The sequence below is a fragment of the Mustelus asterias genome, chromosome 1 (assembly GCF_964213995.1).
Source record: "Mustelus asterias chromosome 1, sMusAst1.hap1.1, whole genome shotgun sequence".
Taxonomy (NCBI): Eukaryota; Metazoa; Chordata; class Chondrichthyes; order Carcharhiniformes; family Triakidae; genus Mustelus; species Mustelus asterias.
In genome coordinates, this window is record NC_135801.1 from 27,341,977 (window position 1) to 27,358,306 (window position 16,330).

At 40.3% G+C, this 16,330-nt stretch overlaps 2 protein-coding genes across 3 annotated transcripts in view; one reads left to right on the plus strand and one right to left on the minus strand.

Moving 5' to 3' along the window:
• Window positions 1-2,651, plus strand: part of naa15a (N-alpha-acetyltransferase 15, NatA auxiliary subunit a) — an 82,938-nt gene extending 80,287 nt beyond the window's left edge. For both annotated transcript variants that reach the window (XR_013497594.1, XM_078210495.1), the window contains exon 20: window positions 478-2,651. Coding sequence is in view for 1 of the 2 variants with exons in the window: in XM_078210495.1 (XP_078066621.1) it covers window positions 478-678 (201 nt within the window). In the remaining variant the exon portion in view is untranslated. The remainder of the gene's footprint in view (window positions 1-477) is intronic.
• Window positions 2,652-8,200: 5,549 nt separating this feature from the next.
• The window catches only part of ugl (ureidoglycolate lyase), a 61,150-nt gene continuing 53,020 nt past the window's right edge, over window positions 8,201-16,330 (minus strand). Inside the window, exons 15-16 of the mRNA XM_078210510.1 lie at window positions 10,027-10,157; window positions 8,201-8,649 (exon numbers count right to left, since the gene is read on the minus strand). Of these exons, the coding sequence (XP_078066636.1) occupies window positions 8,526-8,649; window positions 10,027-10,157 (255 nt within the window). The 3' untranslated portion in view covers window positions 8,201-8,525. The remainder of the gene's footprint in view (window positions 8,650-10,026; window positions 10,158-16,330) is intronic.

Here is a 16,330-nt window from a genome sequence, read left to right on the forward strand (position 1 = left end):
TCTGAGTTGCTTTACATTTTTATCATGTCTCTGCTATAGCCTAAAATTGGGTGAGAGCCAGGATGAACCTTGTTCAATTGGTTGCTTGCTCAGATATTTCCTGGGGTGCTAATTAACATGTGGAAAAGATTGTCTCCTTTTCCTGGATGAGATCAGTTATAAAGATCTCCAACATGGCAGAGATCATCTTGCTCTGTGTAGACTGCAAACTGCCTGGTGTATAATGTGCCACAAAATGTATTTGTTTCCTAAGGTACCCTTCCATTAAAAAAAAACAAGAGTAGCTGTATGTTTAAAATGATATCAGTTATTACCAGGGTCTTAAATAAATGTGCATTAATGCTAACCGTAGCTATACAGAGTAGACAAACTCATGACTGGTGCTGCTGTTCTGCTGGTTTGTCAAAATTTGATTTAATATACAAACAAGGTAGCTGCAATTTTGACAAAACTGACCTGTCTTTCTTTTTGATTCAGATTTGTGTGAAGGTGCTGGAAGCTGTACGGGATGGTAGTCTGGGAGTCTGTAAAGAAACAGCTGAAACCTACAGAGCACAGTGTCACAAGATTTTTCCCTATGCGCTAGCATTCATGCCTCCTGGATATGAAGATGATGTAAAGATCACAGTGAACGGGGATAGTGCTACCGAGCCTGAGGAACTGGCCAATGAGATCTGAATGAAGGCGGTGACTGAAGTGAACACATTTTTGTTGCATACCTCTGATGTCAGCTCCCCACTCTTCTCGACAGGATCTGTAAATATGTGTCAGGGTTTCATAAATGCTTACAGAGCATAGACTTTCAGAATTGGAGGTCTTTTTTTTTATCCTGCTGACTTCAAAAAAAAATTATCTGAAATTTTGGAGGCGACTTCTGTACTGTGTTTGTGAACCCCCTGTGAGTGAGAAGGTGACATCAGTTGAATGCACTCAACACCCTTCTTGCAATTGGCTTCCCGGGTTTTTAATGTAATTTCTAAAGAATATTGAGAGCTATTTAAAAAGTTGGGTGTGACACAAAAATGTAACCTAATCATTACTGTCTTGAGATTGTGACGGTCAGCGGAATGCTGCCCTAGCACTGGATCCTCTAAGCACAAACTTTGTCAGGGCAGCAGTGTCTGACAGAAAATGAATGGAAACTACATGCAGACCACAGGAAAAACCTTATGTAAATTGTGATGTACAGATTAATGTACCCAGTTTAAAAAAAAACGTGTTAAAGAGGGAAAGGCATTTGGAACTGAAGACTGAGTTGGGGTCGGGGGGAAGAAGGAAGAGGAAGAATTAGGGCATGTACTGACCATCATTTCTAAATTCTGAGATTTTCTAACAAACACACACAAGTTTAGTACGTCTGTAGATCACCAGCTGCATTAAGGAACAGTTCTGAGTCTGTCTTTCCCCATTGCTGCTTATTGACGACCTAAAGTAGCACACTTAGGTAGTCAGCGAACAGTTATTACTTTATTTTTAAATCCTGAAGGTTGAGTGAAGTTGGAAGTGTTTGATAGATAAACTTGGTTTCATGTTCTCGTTTAGAGGACTGGTCTTGGACTCAGTGCTGTTTTGTTAATGCAGATGCAGATTGTCATCAGTAACTACCTGACAGATTATGTAGAAAATTATACATTGACCATTTGAATACCGGTTTTTCCCTCCATGTAATGTCAATTATAGTACTTGAAGCCCAGCATTTCTAAGGATATTTCTTGCTCTGCAGTTTTACGCATGCCCCAGACTTTGTATGTTTTTAAAAGGGGCCCAGAATTTTTGGAAAAAAAACAGATTTGCTTCTTTATTTCTGCAGTTACAATTAATTCCCATGGTTCTAAAATGCAAAAGGTACCAAATATACAATGCAATAAACAGTTTTTTTTGAAAATTGTTCCAACTGGGGTATTTATTAACATGGTTTTATTTTGCAGATTTCGGTTTCCAGGAGGTTTATTTAAAAATTATGTGCCCCAGCATTTTGATTCTAAAGCACTGTCTGTTACTTATGAAGAAAGTGTGATTTGCTCCCTGTTTAATTGATTTTAATTGTAAACAACTTGTTTGTAATCGGTCTGTCCTAATCCCAGCTGGTTATCTAAGAAACGTACATTTCAGAGAAGTTGAATCTGAGGTTGTGAATTCTTATGTTACTGACTTGACGTTTTGGCTACACAAACCAAGTAAAAAGACTGCACAATGTTCCATTTTAATGTTGCAGGGCTTTTGTGTGTTTTTTTTTCCTGACCACACTTGAAGCAGTTCAAGCTGAAGGCTGAGGGTACTGTGTACATCATCCAAATAATGCAGCTGTGGGCCTGTCAAGAGAGAGCTTCCTAGGTTGGTATGAATGATGGACTTCTTCATTGGTTCACAAGCTAGGATTATCAGTGGGTCTACATCAGTACGATCATTTTGACCCTGAACTCTTGTTAGGATTTGGTTTTGATCATTGAGGTTTTTTGTGTTCATGTCTTAAAACCATTTCAGCACTGAGCCTTGTGTAGGGTTTTATTTTTCATTGTCTGAGATCCATCCAGCACACAGGGTACTGGTACAACGTATGAAATGTAAAATTTTACATTTGTTTATGTGGTTAGTTCCATTTTAACCGCAATGGTTGTATTCAGCATCAAATAAACTGGTAGTGTTTGTGTCATGTTTGTCATAAGTCTTAATGCTAGAATCCACTCTTCATGCGTTTATCTGCATTCACTTTGCTGCAATTGGGGATCCTTTAAGTTGGCAGATAACTAAACCATTTCTACTTTCTTTGGAAAGTGTGGATGTGCACATTTCCATACTCTTGAGAACAGATCAAGTAATAGGCATGTGGATGTGTACAAGTGATCACTTCAGCTGTAAATTGGCAGGAAGCGAGCAGAAATGATGCGTCTTTTCCTGGTCCATTCACAGTTGAGTTCAGGTTAGCCTGCTCGAATAGCACACCACTCACTAAAGCCCCTTTGGTTTGGAGTGGGGGATTGCAATCGAGTTGCTGCCTTGGGAGAAAACAAAACTAATTTCTGCTAGGGTCAGGCTATTTCTGCTTGTGGTTCTCTAAGGAACAATGCTAATGTCGAAAGCCGCATAATGGCAATTGTTCACTTAAGCCATCTTCCTGTTGATGAAAATAATGTTGAGTTAAATTCCTTGCACTGTAGCTCTTTTTTTTTGTTTCTGATGGGCCTTTATTTTTTTTAAACAAGCCATGTCAGCAATTTTTGCTCTTAAGAACAGGCTGCAGTGCTATTTTTCTGAACATTAAAAATAAGCTTGATTGGTCTCGATCCGGTTGCTCAGAGCACAGCACAACACTCCCTCATTTGGCTATTTCAAGTTGCTGCAGGAATGAATGTGTGGAAATGGAGACAAGTCAAATAAGCACAAAGTTTTTAAACGTGTTCTCTTGTCTGCTGCCAAAGATTATCCCAAGGTTTCTCAGCCTCATGCAACTTTTGTAGCAGTTCTTAGATGGAACATCTGTCGACGGTCTGTTTTTTTAAAAAAAAACTTGAAATTTTCCTTGTACAGAAATGGCAAGGCTTTATTTGCGTATACAGTAAGCTGTGTTATGTTTTAGATTATTTTGAAATAAACTATATTAAGAACGATAATACCCAAACTAATAAGCCAGTATCTGTAAAGATACATAAAGGTAGCAAATTTTGAATATTTGCAGCTATCAGTTTTCTGTGTTCAGAATTTGCTCTTCTGAAATCATTACTTTATTATGTGAATTATATGAACCAGAATGTGAAGTTTCACCACAAGATTTAATTATACAAGAACACAAACATTCACTAAACAAAATCACTTAATTTGATTTGGCTTTTAAATTAATTTTAAGAAAATGTGGGGAATACTCAAGGCAACATCTGTGCAGAGAAAGTTACCATTTCATGCTTTTTAAAACTGGAAAAAGTTAGTGGTGGAACAGGTCTTAAAGCAAGTGCAGAATTGGGGAGATCTGTGGTGAGATGGAATGAGAGAGTCAACCTGTCAGGTCAATGACTTCAGAACTGGAAGATATCAGAGATATAACAATTTAAGCTCGTAGAGGTAGCAAAATAACAAAAAGGTCTGTTAGGGTGGGAGGCAAGAGTGATGAAATGGCAAAAAGAGATGATTTAACATAAAAGGAGATAAATGGTAATGGGATAAATAATGAAATGTTAGATGAGTCTAGAGGACATGTAAATGGAAAGAGCAGAGTCTTTATGCTTTTTGTTCTTTTCCTGCTTAAGCTTGCTTAAAATCTATCGTATTCTCTAATGTTTTCCGGTTCTGACAATAGATCATTGATCTGAAAATTGACAGGTTCTGCCTAACCAGCTGCGTATTCCCAGCATTTTGTTTTTATGCACAAATAGCCATGGCCTGTAATATAATGTAACTAATTGAAATAATTATTTCTATAAATGTATAATGTCTCAACTTTTATTTGCAGATTAAAGGGAGTCCTTGGACTTGCAACACAATTGGTTCCTGAAAACTGCTCAAGTCAAAATGCCGTAACTCGAACCGATTTCCCCCATAATAAACAATGTTATCAATGGGGGATTGGTTCCTTAATCAAGGCCCAATACCCTATTTTCACCAAAATAACCCAGAACTTTGTACTCTCATCAATTATAGAGAGTACAGTATCAACATTAACATTTAACATAAAAATATAGGTATGTTTAGTACTGTACAGTACTGTCCACTATACATAACCTACAAATTGGCTAAAAAGCATAGACAAATTTTTAGTCTAATTTGCTGTCTTCATTCCAGAGCTCATAGGTGGGTCTGATTGGGTGACGTTTTCAGAAGGACTACTTTGGGGTGATTTCATTGGGCTTTGGTTGGAGATTTTGAAGGGTCATTGACTGGAACCACCTTAGAATTCTTGGGCTACAAGTTTTTCTGGAGTCTTCGCTTTCTTAAAGTGTTTGGACAGATGTTCTTCTCATAAATTTCTCTAGCAGTTGTGCATGTCCCTATTCACTGATGAAGTTTGTTAAGTGGGTGGGGGGAGGGACGGTGTCATGTTCCTAAAGCAGGGACATGGCAGCTTCCAAATGTTGAAATGCCTCAGCCACTTCTTGCTGTTCTAATTCAATGAAGTTCTCATTTTTTAATTCTTCAGAATGTGATGCCAGCAATGCATCAACATCATCTGGTGCAATGTCTAAGTTGAGTTCTTTGCCGTTTTGACAACATTTCTGGTCACCTCCAACAGTGTTGTAAAGCCTTGGAAGGCATACAGAAACTCCGGCTACTATTTTCTCCAAACACAATGCAAATTTGATTGTGCAACTTAATTCCATACCCCGCCCATGTTCTTAACTGCATGGTCAACGTTGAAGCCCTCCCCGAGTTTGAGTTGGATCACCTTTCTCCGTTGCCCTGATAGCCAGGAGTTGCAACAATGAGGTGGTATGACAATGCTGTCAGGATGCATGTCATCAAGGATGGTTGGATAACCAGCATTCGTGAGGAGTAACTGCTTTAAATGCAAGTTTGTTTCTGCTGCAATAATTCCTGACACTTGGTACAAAATGATGGTTAAAGCAATCCTTTGACCCATGTCTTACTTTTGGATTTCCATATCACGGAAAAATGCTTTTGAATATCCCTTGAAAACCTTGGGATTTTCTGGTACACAAGCAAAGGTTGAAGTTTAAAGTCACCTGCAGTATTGGCACTGAACAGGAGTTTGAGCCTATGTTTAGCAGCTTTGTAATGTGGTATGGATCTCTCCTCTTTGTAAGTTCTCAACGGCACTTTTCCAAAAGAGCCCAGTTTTGTTAACAAGCTTGCCGGGCACAATACCCACCACCTTCAATGCTTTCAGCCCATGTCTCTGAAAAACATAAGCTGCCTTGTCATCAGCACTGGCAGCTTCTCCTGAGATCTTGATGTAATGCAAATTGGCCCTGCATAAACTACCCCTTGTTGGCTTCTTTAGATCATCATAAAGACTTCCAGCCTTTTCCTGAATTATGCCTGAACTCAAAAGGAGCAGAGCATTGATTTTGCTTCTCCAGCCAAATTATTAACAGTTTCTCAATCTGAGCAATAGGTTCAACACTCCAGTTATCACAGAGGAATGCATTGGAGCTGAACCCTTAACAATTCATGAATTTTTAGCTTGTCTTTCAGGATGGTGACAATAGTTCAGGGGATAGCCAAAGCTCTACCAATTTCAGTGTGCATTTCACCTTTTTCAGACTACTTAATTATTTCCATTTTTCTTTCCATAGTAAAGTAATTGCTCTGTTTCTCAAGAACAAACATCTCTTGCACCAAATTTATGCTTTTCTGCCATTATGGGCAAAAAAACTCAAGTTTTAAGAGTTTGTATAAAAAAGGTACCCAAGTACTGCAAAAGTGCATCAAACATCAACTGAACGTTTGTGCACATGTATTAACGCCACTGACATCGCTTTGTGAGGTAGAAACCAACGTGGAAAGTCAACTGTCAATTTATAAACACAAGTACCATTCATTGTAATTCTAATGTCGTAAAGTTGAAGACAGCCTCTATTTAAATGTAACATTGTCCCACACATATTGCTGGGAGTTGATGCCTTTCCCCTTCAGATTCAGGCAAGGATATTGAGATCTTGACTATTCATATAAGCTTAAGTGTAGTAGCAAAATAAACTTTCTGTAAATAACCTGTGTACAAATGCAACAACAATTAGTCTAAAATAGGCACAGGATTGGAATGGATATCTGTGAATGGAACAAGTTTTCTTTAATGCATTGTGGTAATTTGAGAAAAATGAATCACAGCCAAACTTGTCATTGTTAAAAAGTAGGAATTTAATTTTTTGGGCTTAATTTTTAATTTAAAAGTGCTATCTTGTGATAAATTCAGTAAACCCTTTAGCATGGTGGACAGCAGTACCCATTCACAAGCTCAGGACAAAACCAAAATTTAAGGCTTAACCATGTGTTTACACCCAAAAAATGATATTTTCCCTTTGGATGCTGTTAGATCTGCCATTATTGCTGACAGTTGATGCCTTTACCCTTCAGTATTATTCTAGCATTTTGAGTTTAATCTTGGATTTTGCTAGCACTGTTTCCCGACCCTACAGATTATGGTGTAAGCAAATTCTTATGCTGATTTTAATCTGTTTCCTCAAATATTTCTATTGGCTGTCAAAATTGGTTTCCCAAGAGCTTTCATCCAGTATAGCAGGATGCTGTCTCTATCACATTGCCAACCTATCAGAAAATATAAATCACTGTACTGTTGATCCCCTCTTTAAAACAGCCAATACCTGAAACAAGATATTGTAGATGCTGGAAATCTAATGTGTAATTAAATAGCTGTTCAACATTTGAATGCTGTTAAAAGACTGGTGGTGCTTCTGTGTTCTATTTATTCTTGATTCAAAATCTGGTCGTTTGAACTGTTGCCCCTTTGTTTATAGTTTTGGGTGGAATGATCCTGTATTCTTTGGAGTTTAGAAGAATGAGAGGTAATCTCATTGAAATGTGATGAAACTCTTAAGACAGCTTGACAGGGTAGATGCTAAGTGTCAGTTTCCCCTCTGTAGAACATAGAGGGTTATTTTCTTGGGATCAATCACTTAGGACTGAGTTGGGGAATTTCTTCACTGGGAAGGATGTGAATCTTTGTAATCTCCATGCTGAGGACTGCAGGTGGATGAGTATATTCAAGATTGAGATCGATAGAATTTTGAATATTAAGTAAATCAAGGACTATGGGGATAGAATGGAAAGGAGGAGTTGATGCAAGTTCAGCATGATCTTGAATGGCTGAGCAAACTTGAAGGGCTCTATGGCCCTTATTTGATCCTTTGAAACTACTTTAGGATTGTTTATAATGAGCCAAACTGAAGACAATTGGCAGATCTTAATTGAAGTAATGGTAATCTGGACAACTATTGCTGCTATCCTGGTGTTTAGTTAAATTCCTGAATGTAGAAATAGTTCTCGGGATAATCTAGATTAATTTATCCAGTTCATCTTGCTATACCTTGCACTGCTTCAAGTTTGAGAGACGATGCTTTTCAGGTGTTGAATTTGACACACTGGAGATGTACTCTCCATCTAACTGTTGTCGCCTGACCTGTGGGTGTTGCCCCAAAATGCTATATTTCTTGCAACTCCATCCCTGAAATAGCATAAAAGTTCACCGTGTATATAATTTGTATGACATTTTCACCAAGTGAAAGCTAACTAGGTAGTGCAATGTCTTATTTTAAAGCTTTAAAAATACAGGATTTGCAAAGGATCGGATAGTGCGCCACTTGGTGAATCTTGGAGCCGTGGCAAATAATTACTGGTTAGCGGTTCAGTACATGAACTTGCAAACTTCAGCTTATACTAGGCTTTCAGGATTTTAGTCTGAACATTTAAAAGTTTAATATCGCACCATGTCACATAGTTAATCCTGCCATTTTTAAAAATCTAAAGACCTTAGTAAAATTTGTTACCATTTTCTTTAGGATACACAAGCTTTGCTGGAATAACCATCATGCTTTATGAGTACACGTTCTCTTCAATTAGTACTGGGCACTTAAAAATGTATGTTCCAAGTTCAGGTACGTGGTGAAAAATTCTGGGAAATCTCGCTTTTGCACAATTTCGAGGAATATTTCAGAAGCAGTTGTAAGTCGCCATTGGGAGCTGGGAAAATAAGACAAAATGATTGCTAGTTAGAAAGCTAAATTGCACATTAGCAGTAAATTGTACAATACACAGTGTAATTGTTCCCACTTCACTGCATCTGAATTAACTGGGAGTACAGGACTGAGAATCCACCTTCATTCTGGCTCCTTGCCACAGTAATTGCCAAGTCTCTACTTGTCTAAACAGAATGAACAATATTCTATTTCCTGTTTTCTCTTCCCCCCCCCCCCCCCCCCCCCAAATTGTACTGGGCATCAAATAAGCTTAATGATGGCATTCTGCGGCATAGTGGTTAGCACTGCTGCTTCACAGTGCCAGGGACCCGGGTTCAATTCTCGGCTTGGGTCACTGTCTGTGTGGAGTCTGCACGTTCTCTCTGTGTCTGCGTGGATTTCCTCCGGGTGCTCTGGTTTCCTCCCACAGCCTGAAAGACGTGCTGGTTCAGTGCATCGACCTGAATAGGTGCCGGAATGTGGTGACTTGGGGAATTTCACAGTAACTTCATTGCAGTGTTAATGTAAGCCTTACTTGTGACTAATAAATAAACTACTTTAAAAAAAAAATTAATCTAACCCGGGTCCCTGGCACTATGAGGCAGCAGTGCTAACCACTGCCACTATTGCCCCATGGTAAATGCATGGCATTTTGAGGATAGGGCCTGGGTGGAATGTTGGTCGGTGCAGACTTGATGGGCTAAATGGCCTGCACTGTAAGATTCTATAGTGCCAAAGATGCCAGCTGTAGATTTTGGTAGAATTTTCTCATTCAGAAGAAATGTGATCATAATTTGTTTTTACCATGAGCGGCAGGTCACATTGACTATTCCTGGAATTGCTTTAATTTTTAAGAAACCTGTCACATGTAAAGATACTACGTAAGCATTGATTTAGAAGGTGATGCAGCACATAGTGCTCCAAGATGCAGTAAATGATTAACTTTATGGACTTCACCAGGATTACTTAATGCTAGATTGCCTTCTGTTCAGAAGAGCTAATTTGTGTAGTTCTGACCAAAACTCTGCAGGGTGTTGTGTCCCCCGGTTGGTTCTCCTAGTGTGCCTGTGCAGGATGCAAGACAAATCGATTTGTATTATTTTTCTGGCCTCTCAACAATATAACTCATTCCCAAACATGGTAAAGTAAGTGATTCACGCAGACCCCTGAATAATCAGCTGTTTTAGAAAAAAAACGTAAGCGTGCTCCTGCTTTCTCCTGAGAAGCACCTCCCTTTTGATCAGTAGCAATTCCAGGATGTATCTTGGGCAGGATCCCATCATTTGGGGAAGAAATGCAAACCTTCAGCCTACCATTTGTTGAAAAACCATCAAGCTAACCTTTTCTAATAAATGGATACATTTTCTTCTGCATTCCCTACCTGTCAGAGCAGCAGTGCAAAACATCCCATAGTTCAGTTTCCAATTCCTTTGCAAGCTTTTGGATAAGGTTTTTGGTGACAGTTCTGTTATCATCCTCCAATTTTACTCCATGTCGAATCCACTGCCAAACCTACAATACACATTTAAGGGTGGTATTGAGAAAATACATTTTGCAGTATAGTTATGGGTAAGGGTTATATTGTTCCTAACCTTTACATTAAGGACTTTATTGTACTCTCATCCTTTCACAAGTAGCAGAATCTAGGCCCTACTTATTAAGAATTGGTTACAACTAAAGTTGCTTTCTTAAGAAAATCAATTTAAGACTTTCACACAATCCAGTTTTAATTGGCTGTACCCTGAACTTATGTATACACTTCTGTTTTTACAACATTGCAATATGGTGAGTTGGAAAATACACTGTGCAATGCAATTTTTAGCCTGTGTGATAAACCATGCAACAGAATACTATGATCTCCTGTGACCTTGCCGAGAGATAAAAATAAGTACTCGTCTCCTACAACAATGCTAATTCAATTCTTTTCGCCTTTTTGCACTGTGTATCATGCATTTTTCTCATGATATTCACACACAAATTAATCTCATTGTGTAGAACATAGAACAGTACAGCACAGTACAGACCCTTCAGCCCTCGATGTTGTGCCGAACCTTTTCCGAAACCAAGATCAAGCTATCCCACTCCATCATCGTGTGCTCCATGTTCCTATCCAATAACCGCTTGAAAGTTCCTAAAGTGTCCGACTCCACTATCATAGCAGGCAGTCCATTCCACACCCCAACCACTGAGTAAAGAACCTACCTCATACATCCTTCCTATCTCTTCCACCACGAACTTTATAGTTATGCCCCCTAGAAACAGCTACATTCACCCGAGGAAATAGTCTCTGAACGTCCACTCTATCCCCCTCATCATCTTATAAACCTCTAAGTCGCCCCTCAACCTCCTCCTCTCTAAAAAGAAAAGCCCTAGCTCCCTCAACCTTTCCTCATAAGACCTACCCTCCAAACCAGGCAGCATCCTGGTAAATCTCCTTTGCACTCTTTCCAGTGCTTCCACATCTTTCTTATAGTGAGGTGACCAGAACTGCACACAATATTCCAAATGTGGTCTCACCAAGGTCCTGTACAGTTTGCAGCATAGCCCCACGGCTCTTAAAGTCAAACCCCCTGCTAATAAACGCACCACACTATAGGCCTTCTTCACGGCTCTATCCACTTGAGTGGCAACCTTCAGAGATCTGTGGATATGAACCCCAAGATTTCTCTGTTCCTCCACATTCCTCAGAACCCTACCTTTGACCCTGTAATCTGCATTCAAATTTGTCCTACCAAAATGAATCACCTCACACTTATCAGGGTTAAACTCCATCTGCCATTTTTCGGCCCAGCTCTGCATCCTATCCGTGTCTGTCACAATCTGTCTTTTCATATGCCTCTAATGTCTATGGGTGGCTCATATCTATTTTTCTTGCATATTATCTGCAAGCAAGATGGAAGGTAACATCTTTTTGGAGATGAGGCTGGACAAAGATGTTCAACCTAGTACAACATAGGCAGCTGAGATTGAAGATAGAACTTAGAGTTAACCTGGAAGAGAGGGAAGTTGGGTTGGAGCAATGGAGGGAATGGTTGGAAGGGTAATGACCTGGGGGTAATTTAGGACACCACTGAGCTCAGAGAATAGGCCCATGTCTGGAATATTATAATAGATACGGAAGTAACAAACTCGAATGCTAATATTGAAAATGTTAAATAGAAATGTGTATCTAAACAAGACCAAGGGGTTAGTTGGGAATCTTCATTAATGGATCAGTGGCAAAACCTAGCATTTTTGGATATAGGGAATTGTATAGGATTCTGGTTTATATTCAGGATGAAGAAAATCAAGATGATTCACTGAAACCTGTCTTGTCCAGCGGTGTACCACAAGGATCAGTACTGGTCCCATATTATATACATAAACGTTATAGAAGAAAATGGCGGCGGGGGGAGAGAATGATAAGCAAGTTTACACATGACACCAAGATTGGTAGTATGGTTAACAGTGAAAGAAGATGGTTGTAGGTCAGAGGGAGGTATAGATGGGTTGGGCAAAGCAGTGGCAAATGGTATTTAGAGGCATAGAGATTTACATGAAAACAGGCCCTTTGGCCCAACTTGTCCATGCCTCCCATTTTTAACCACTAAGCTAGCCCCAATTGCTTGCATTTGGCCCATATCCCTCTATACCTATCTTACCCATGTAACTGTCTACATGCTTTTTAAAAGACAATTGTACCCGCCTTCACTACTACCTCTGGCAGCTTGTTCCAGACACACTCGACCCTCTGAGTAAGAAAGTTGCTCCTCTGGATCCTTTTGTATCTCTCCCCCCTCACCTTAAACCTATGCTCTCTAGTTTTCGACTCCCCTACCTTTGGGAAAAGAGATTGACTATCTAACTAATCTATACCCCTCATTATTTTTATAGACCTCTATAAGATCACCCCTAAGCCTATTTTCCAGGGGAAAAAAGTCCCAGTCTATCCAGCCTCTCCTTATAACTCAAACCATCAAGTCCAGGTAGTACCCTGGAAATCTTTTCTGCACTCTTTCTAGTTTAATAATATCCTTTCTAAAATAAGGTGACCAGAACTGCACACAGCATTCCAAGTGTGGCCTTACCAATGTCTTGTACAAATTCAACAAGACGTCCCAACTCTTGTATTCAATGTTCTGACCAATGAAACCAAACATGCCAAATGCTGCCTTCACCACCCTGTCTACCTGTGACTCCACTTTCAAGGAGCTATAAAACCTGTACTTCTAGATCTCTCTGATCTATAACTCTCCCCAATGCCCCACCATTAACTGAGTAGGTCCTACCCAAATTCGATCTACCAAAATGCAACACTTCACATTTATCTAAATTAAACTCCATCTGCTATTCATCGGCCCACTAGCCCAATTGCTCAAGATTCTGTTGCAATCTTAGATAACCTTCTTCACTGTCCACTATGCTACCAATCTTGGTGTCAGCTGCAAACCCACTAACCATGCCTCCTAAGTTCTCCTCCAAATTGTTAATATAAATAAAAAATAACAGTGGACCCAGCACTTGAGGCCTGTGACACAGCTGGTCACAGGCCTCAAGTTTGAAAAATAAGCCTCTACAACCACCTGTTGTCAAGCTACTTTTGTATCCAATTGGCTACCTCACCCTGGATCCCATGAGATTTAACCTTATGCAACAGCCTACCATGCGGTACCTTGTCAAAGGCCTTGCTAAGGTCCATGTAGACAACATGCACTGCCCTCATCTACCTTCTTGGTTACCTCATCAAAAAATCAATCAAATAGAATCATAGAAACCCTACAGTGCAGGAAGAGGCCATTCAGCCCATCGAGTCTGCACCGACCACAATCCCACCCAGGCCCTACCCCCCATATCCCTACATATTTTACCCGCTAATCCCTCTAACCTACACATCTCAGGACACTAAGGGGCAATTTTAGCATAGCCAATCAACCTAACCCGCACATCTTTGGACTATGGAAGAAAACCTACGCAGACATGAGGAGAATGTGCAAACTCCACACACACACTGACCCAAGCTGGGAATCGAACCCAGGTTCCTGGAGCTGTGAAGCAGCAGTGTGATTTTCCACTCAAAGCCACGCTGACTGTCGCTAATCAGTCCTTGCCTCTTCAAATGTCTGTAGATCCTGTCTCAGAATACCTTCTAACAACATACTCACTACAGACGTTAGGCTCACCGGCTGTAATTCCCAGGCTTTTCCCTGCAGCCCTTCTTTAACAAAGGCACAACGTTTGCTACCCTCCAATCTTCAGGCACCTCACCTGTGGCTGTCGATGATTCAAATATCTCTGCTAGGGGACCCACAATTTCTTCCCTAGCCTCCCACAATGCCCTGGGATACAGTTAATCAGATCCCGGGGATTTATCTACTTTGATGCGCTTTAACACTTCCAACACCTTCTCTGTAATATGTACACTCAATTTATTTCCCTAAGTTCCCTAACATCCATGCCTTTCTCAGCAGTAAATACCAATGAGAAATATTCATTTAGGATCTCACCCATCTCTTGTCGAACCACACAAACATGACCTTGTTGATCCTTAAGAGGCCATATTCTCTCCCTAATTATTCTTTTGCCCTTTATGTATTTGTAGAAACTCATTGGACTCTCCTTTGCCTTACCTGCCAAAGCAATCTCCTGTCCCCCTTTTGCCCTCCTAATTTTTCTCTTAACTCTACTCCTACAACCTCTATACTCTTCAAGGGATCCACTTGATCCCAACTGCCTATGCATGTCATATGATTCCTCCTCCTCCTTTTTGACCAGGGCCTCAATATCCCGAACCATCCAGGGTTCCTTACTTCTACAGCCTCAACCTTCACTCTAATAGGAATGTGCTTACCCTGAACCCTGATTAACACACTTTTGAAAGCCTCCCATTTACCAGCCACTCCTTTGTCTGCCAACAGACTCCCCCAATCAACTTTTGAAAGTTCCTGTCTAATAACATCAAAATTGGCCTTGCCCCAATTTAGGAATTTAACTTTTGGGCCAGATCTATCATTCTCCATAGCTATTTTAAAACAAATGGAATTACGGTCACTGGTCCCAAAGTGATCCCTCACTAACACTTGTCACTTGTCCTTCCCTATTTCCCAAGAGGAGGTCAAGTTTTGCTCCCTCTCTAGTCGGGCCATTCACATACTGAATGAGAAATTCTTCCTGAATATACTCGACAAATTTCTCTCCATCCAAGCCCCTAATGCTATGGCTGTCCCAGTCAATGCTGGGAAAGCCCCCTACTATTACCATCCTATTTTTCTTGGAGCTATCTGTAATCTCCTTACATATTTGCTCTTCAATTCCCCGCTGACTATTTGGGGGCCTGTAGTACAATCCTATCAAAGTGATCTCTCCCTTCTTATTTTTCAGTTCTACCCATATAAACTCAGTGAGCGAAACCTCGGATATATTCCCTCTTAGCACTGCAGTGATGATCTCCCTAATTAAAAACGCAACTCCCCTTCCTCTTTCACCTCCTGTTCTATTTTTCCTATAGCATCTGTTCTCTGGAATATTGAACTGCCAGTCCTGCCCCTTCCTTAGCCATGTTTCAGTAATAGTTGAGTAATAGGTTCAATACCGGCCTTGGGTCACTGTCTGTGTGGAGTTTGCACATTCTCTCCGTACCTGCGTGGGTTTCCTCCGGATGCTCCGGTTTCCTCCCACTATCCAAATATGTGCAGGTTAGGGCCATGGTAAATGAGTGGGGTTACAGGGATAGGACGGGGGAGGGGGGGAATTGAGCCTGGGTAAGATGCTCTTTCGGAGAGTCAGTAACAGACTTGATGGGTGGAATGGCCTCCTCCACTGTAGGGATTCTATGTTTCAAAGTGTAAGTATGGATGGATAAGGCCATAAAAAGATTAAGTATTTAGTACAAAAGAAATATTGATGAATGTACATAAAATATTGTTTATAAAATAGTTAAAAGTACTTGTGTCCCATTGTATAGCATGCAGAGTAAATTCACCAGGATGTGTTGGATTGAGAAACTGGTAATAGAACTAATTCCAGTGGAACAGAGAAAGCGGAGATTGAAGAGGTTTGTAAAATTATGAATAGTTTTGATAGAGCTAGACTTTTCTCTGATTGGGGAGTCAGTGATGAAGGGGGTCATCAATTTAAAAATAAAACGGGACTAGTGGGATTTCTCTAGCAAACAGCTGGCACAAATACAATTACCCCAAGGATTATATCACAGCAATTTGGAGGCGTTTGAGTGCGCTTGTAACGTGGATATAATGTCAACAGCACCATTACTAATCATGCTGTAAAAACAATTACTTCTCCAGGTACTGTAAATTGTTTTGGCTCTCAGTCATTAGCCTCAAATTGTGACGCCGTGTGGTTACCAGAAATGCTTAGAGTAATCCTACAGAAAGCAAATCCATGCTTTTTGAAAAGGAAGCGGCTTTGCCAATGTGTCGATAGGTAAAACAACACCTGAAGGTACTGAGACATAGTGCAGCAGTACTAAACCATGGGTTGGTCTCTGATTTTCCCCTCATCCAACAATGGGGTGCTACAAGTGACCTTAATGTCTCTGCCAAGGAGGGGGAAAAATAGTCCCCTTGTACAAAAGCAAAAGGGGTCGCAGTGACTGGAATGATTACTGAGGTATCTCCTTGTTGAGGGTTGTAGGGAAGTGCCTTTGCTCATTTGCTCTTTCCAAAATGCAGATTCTAGCATCATACATC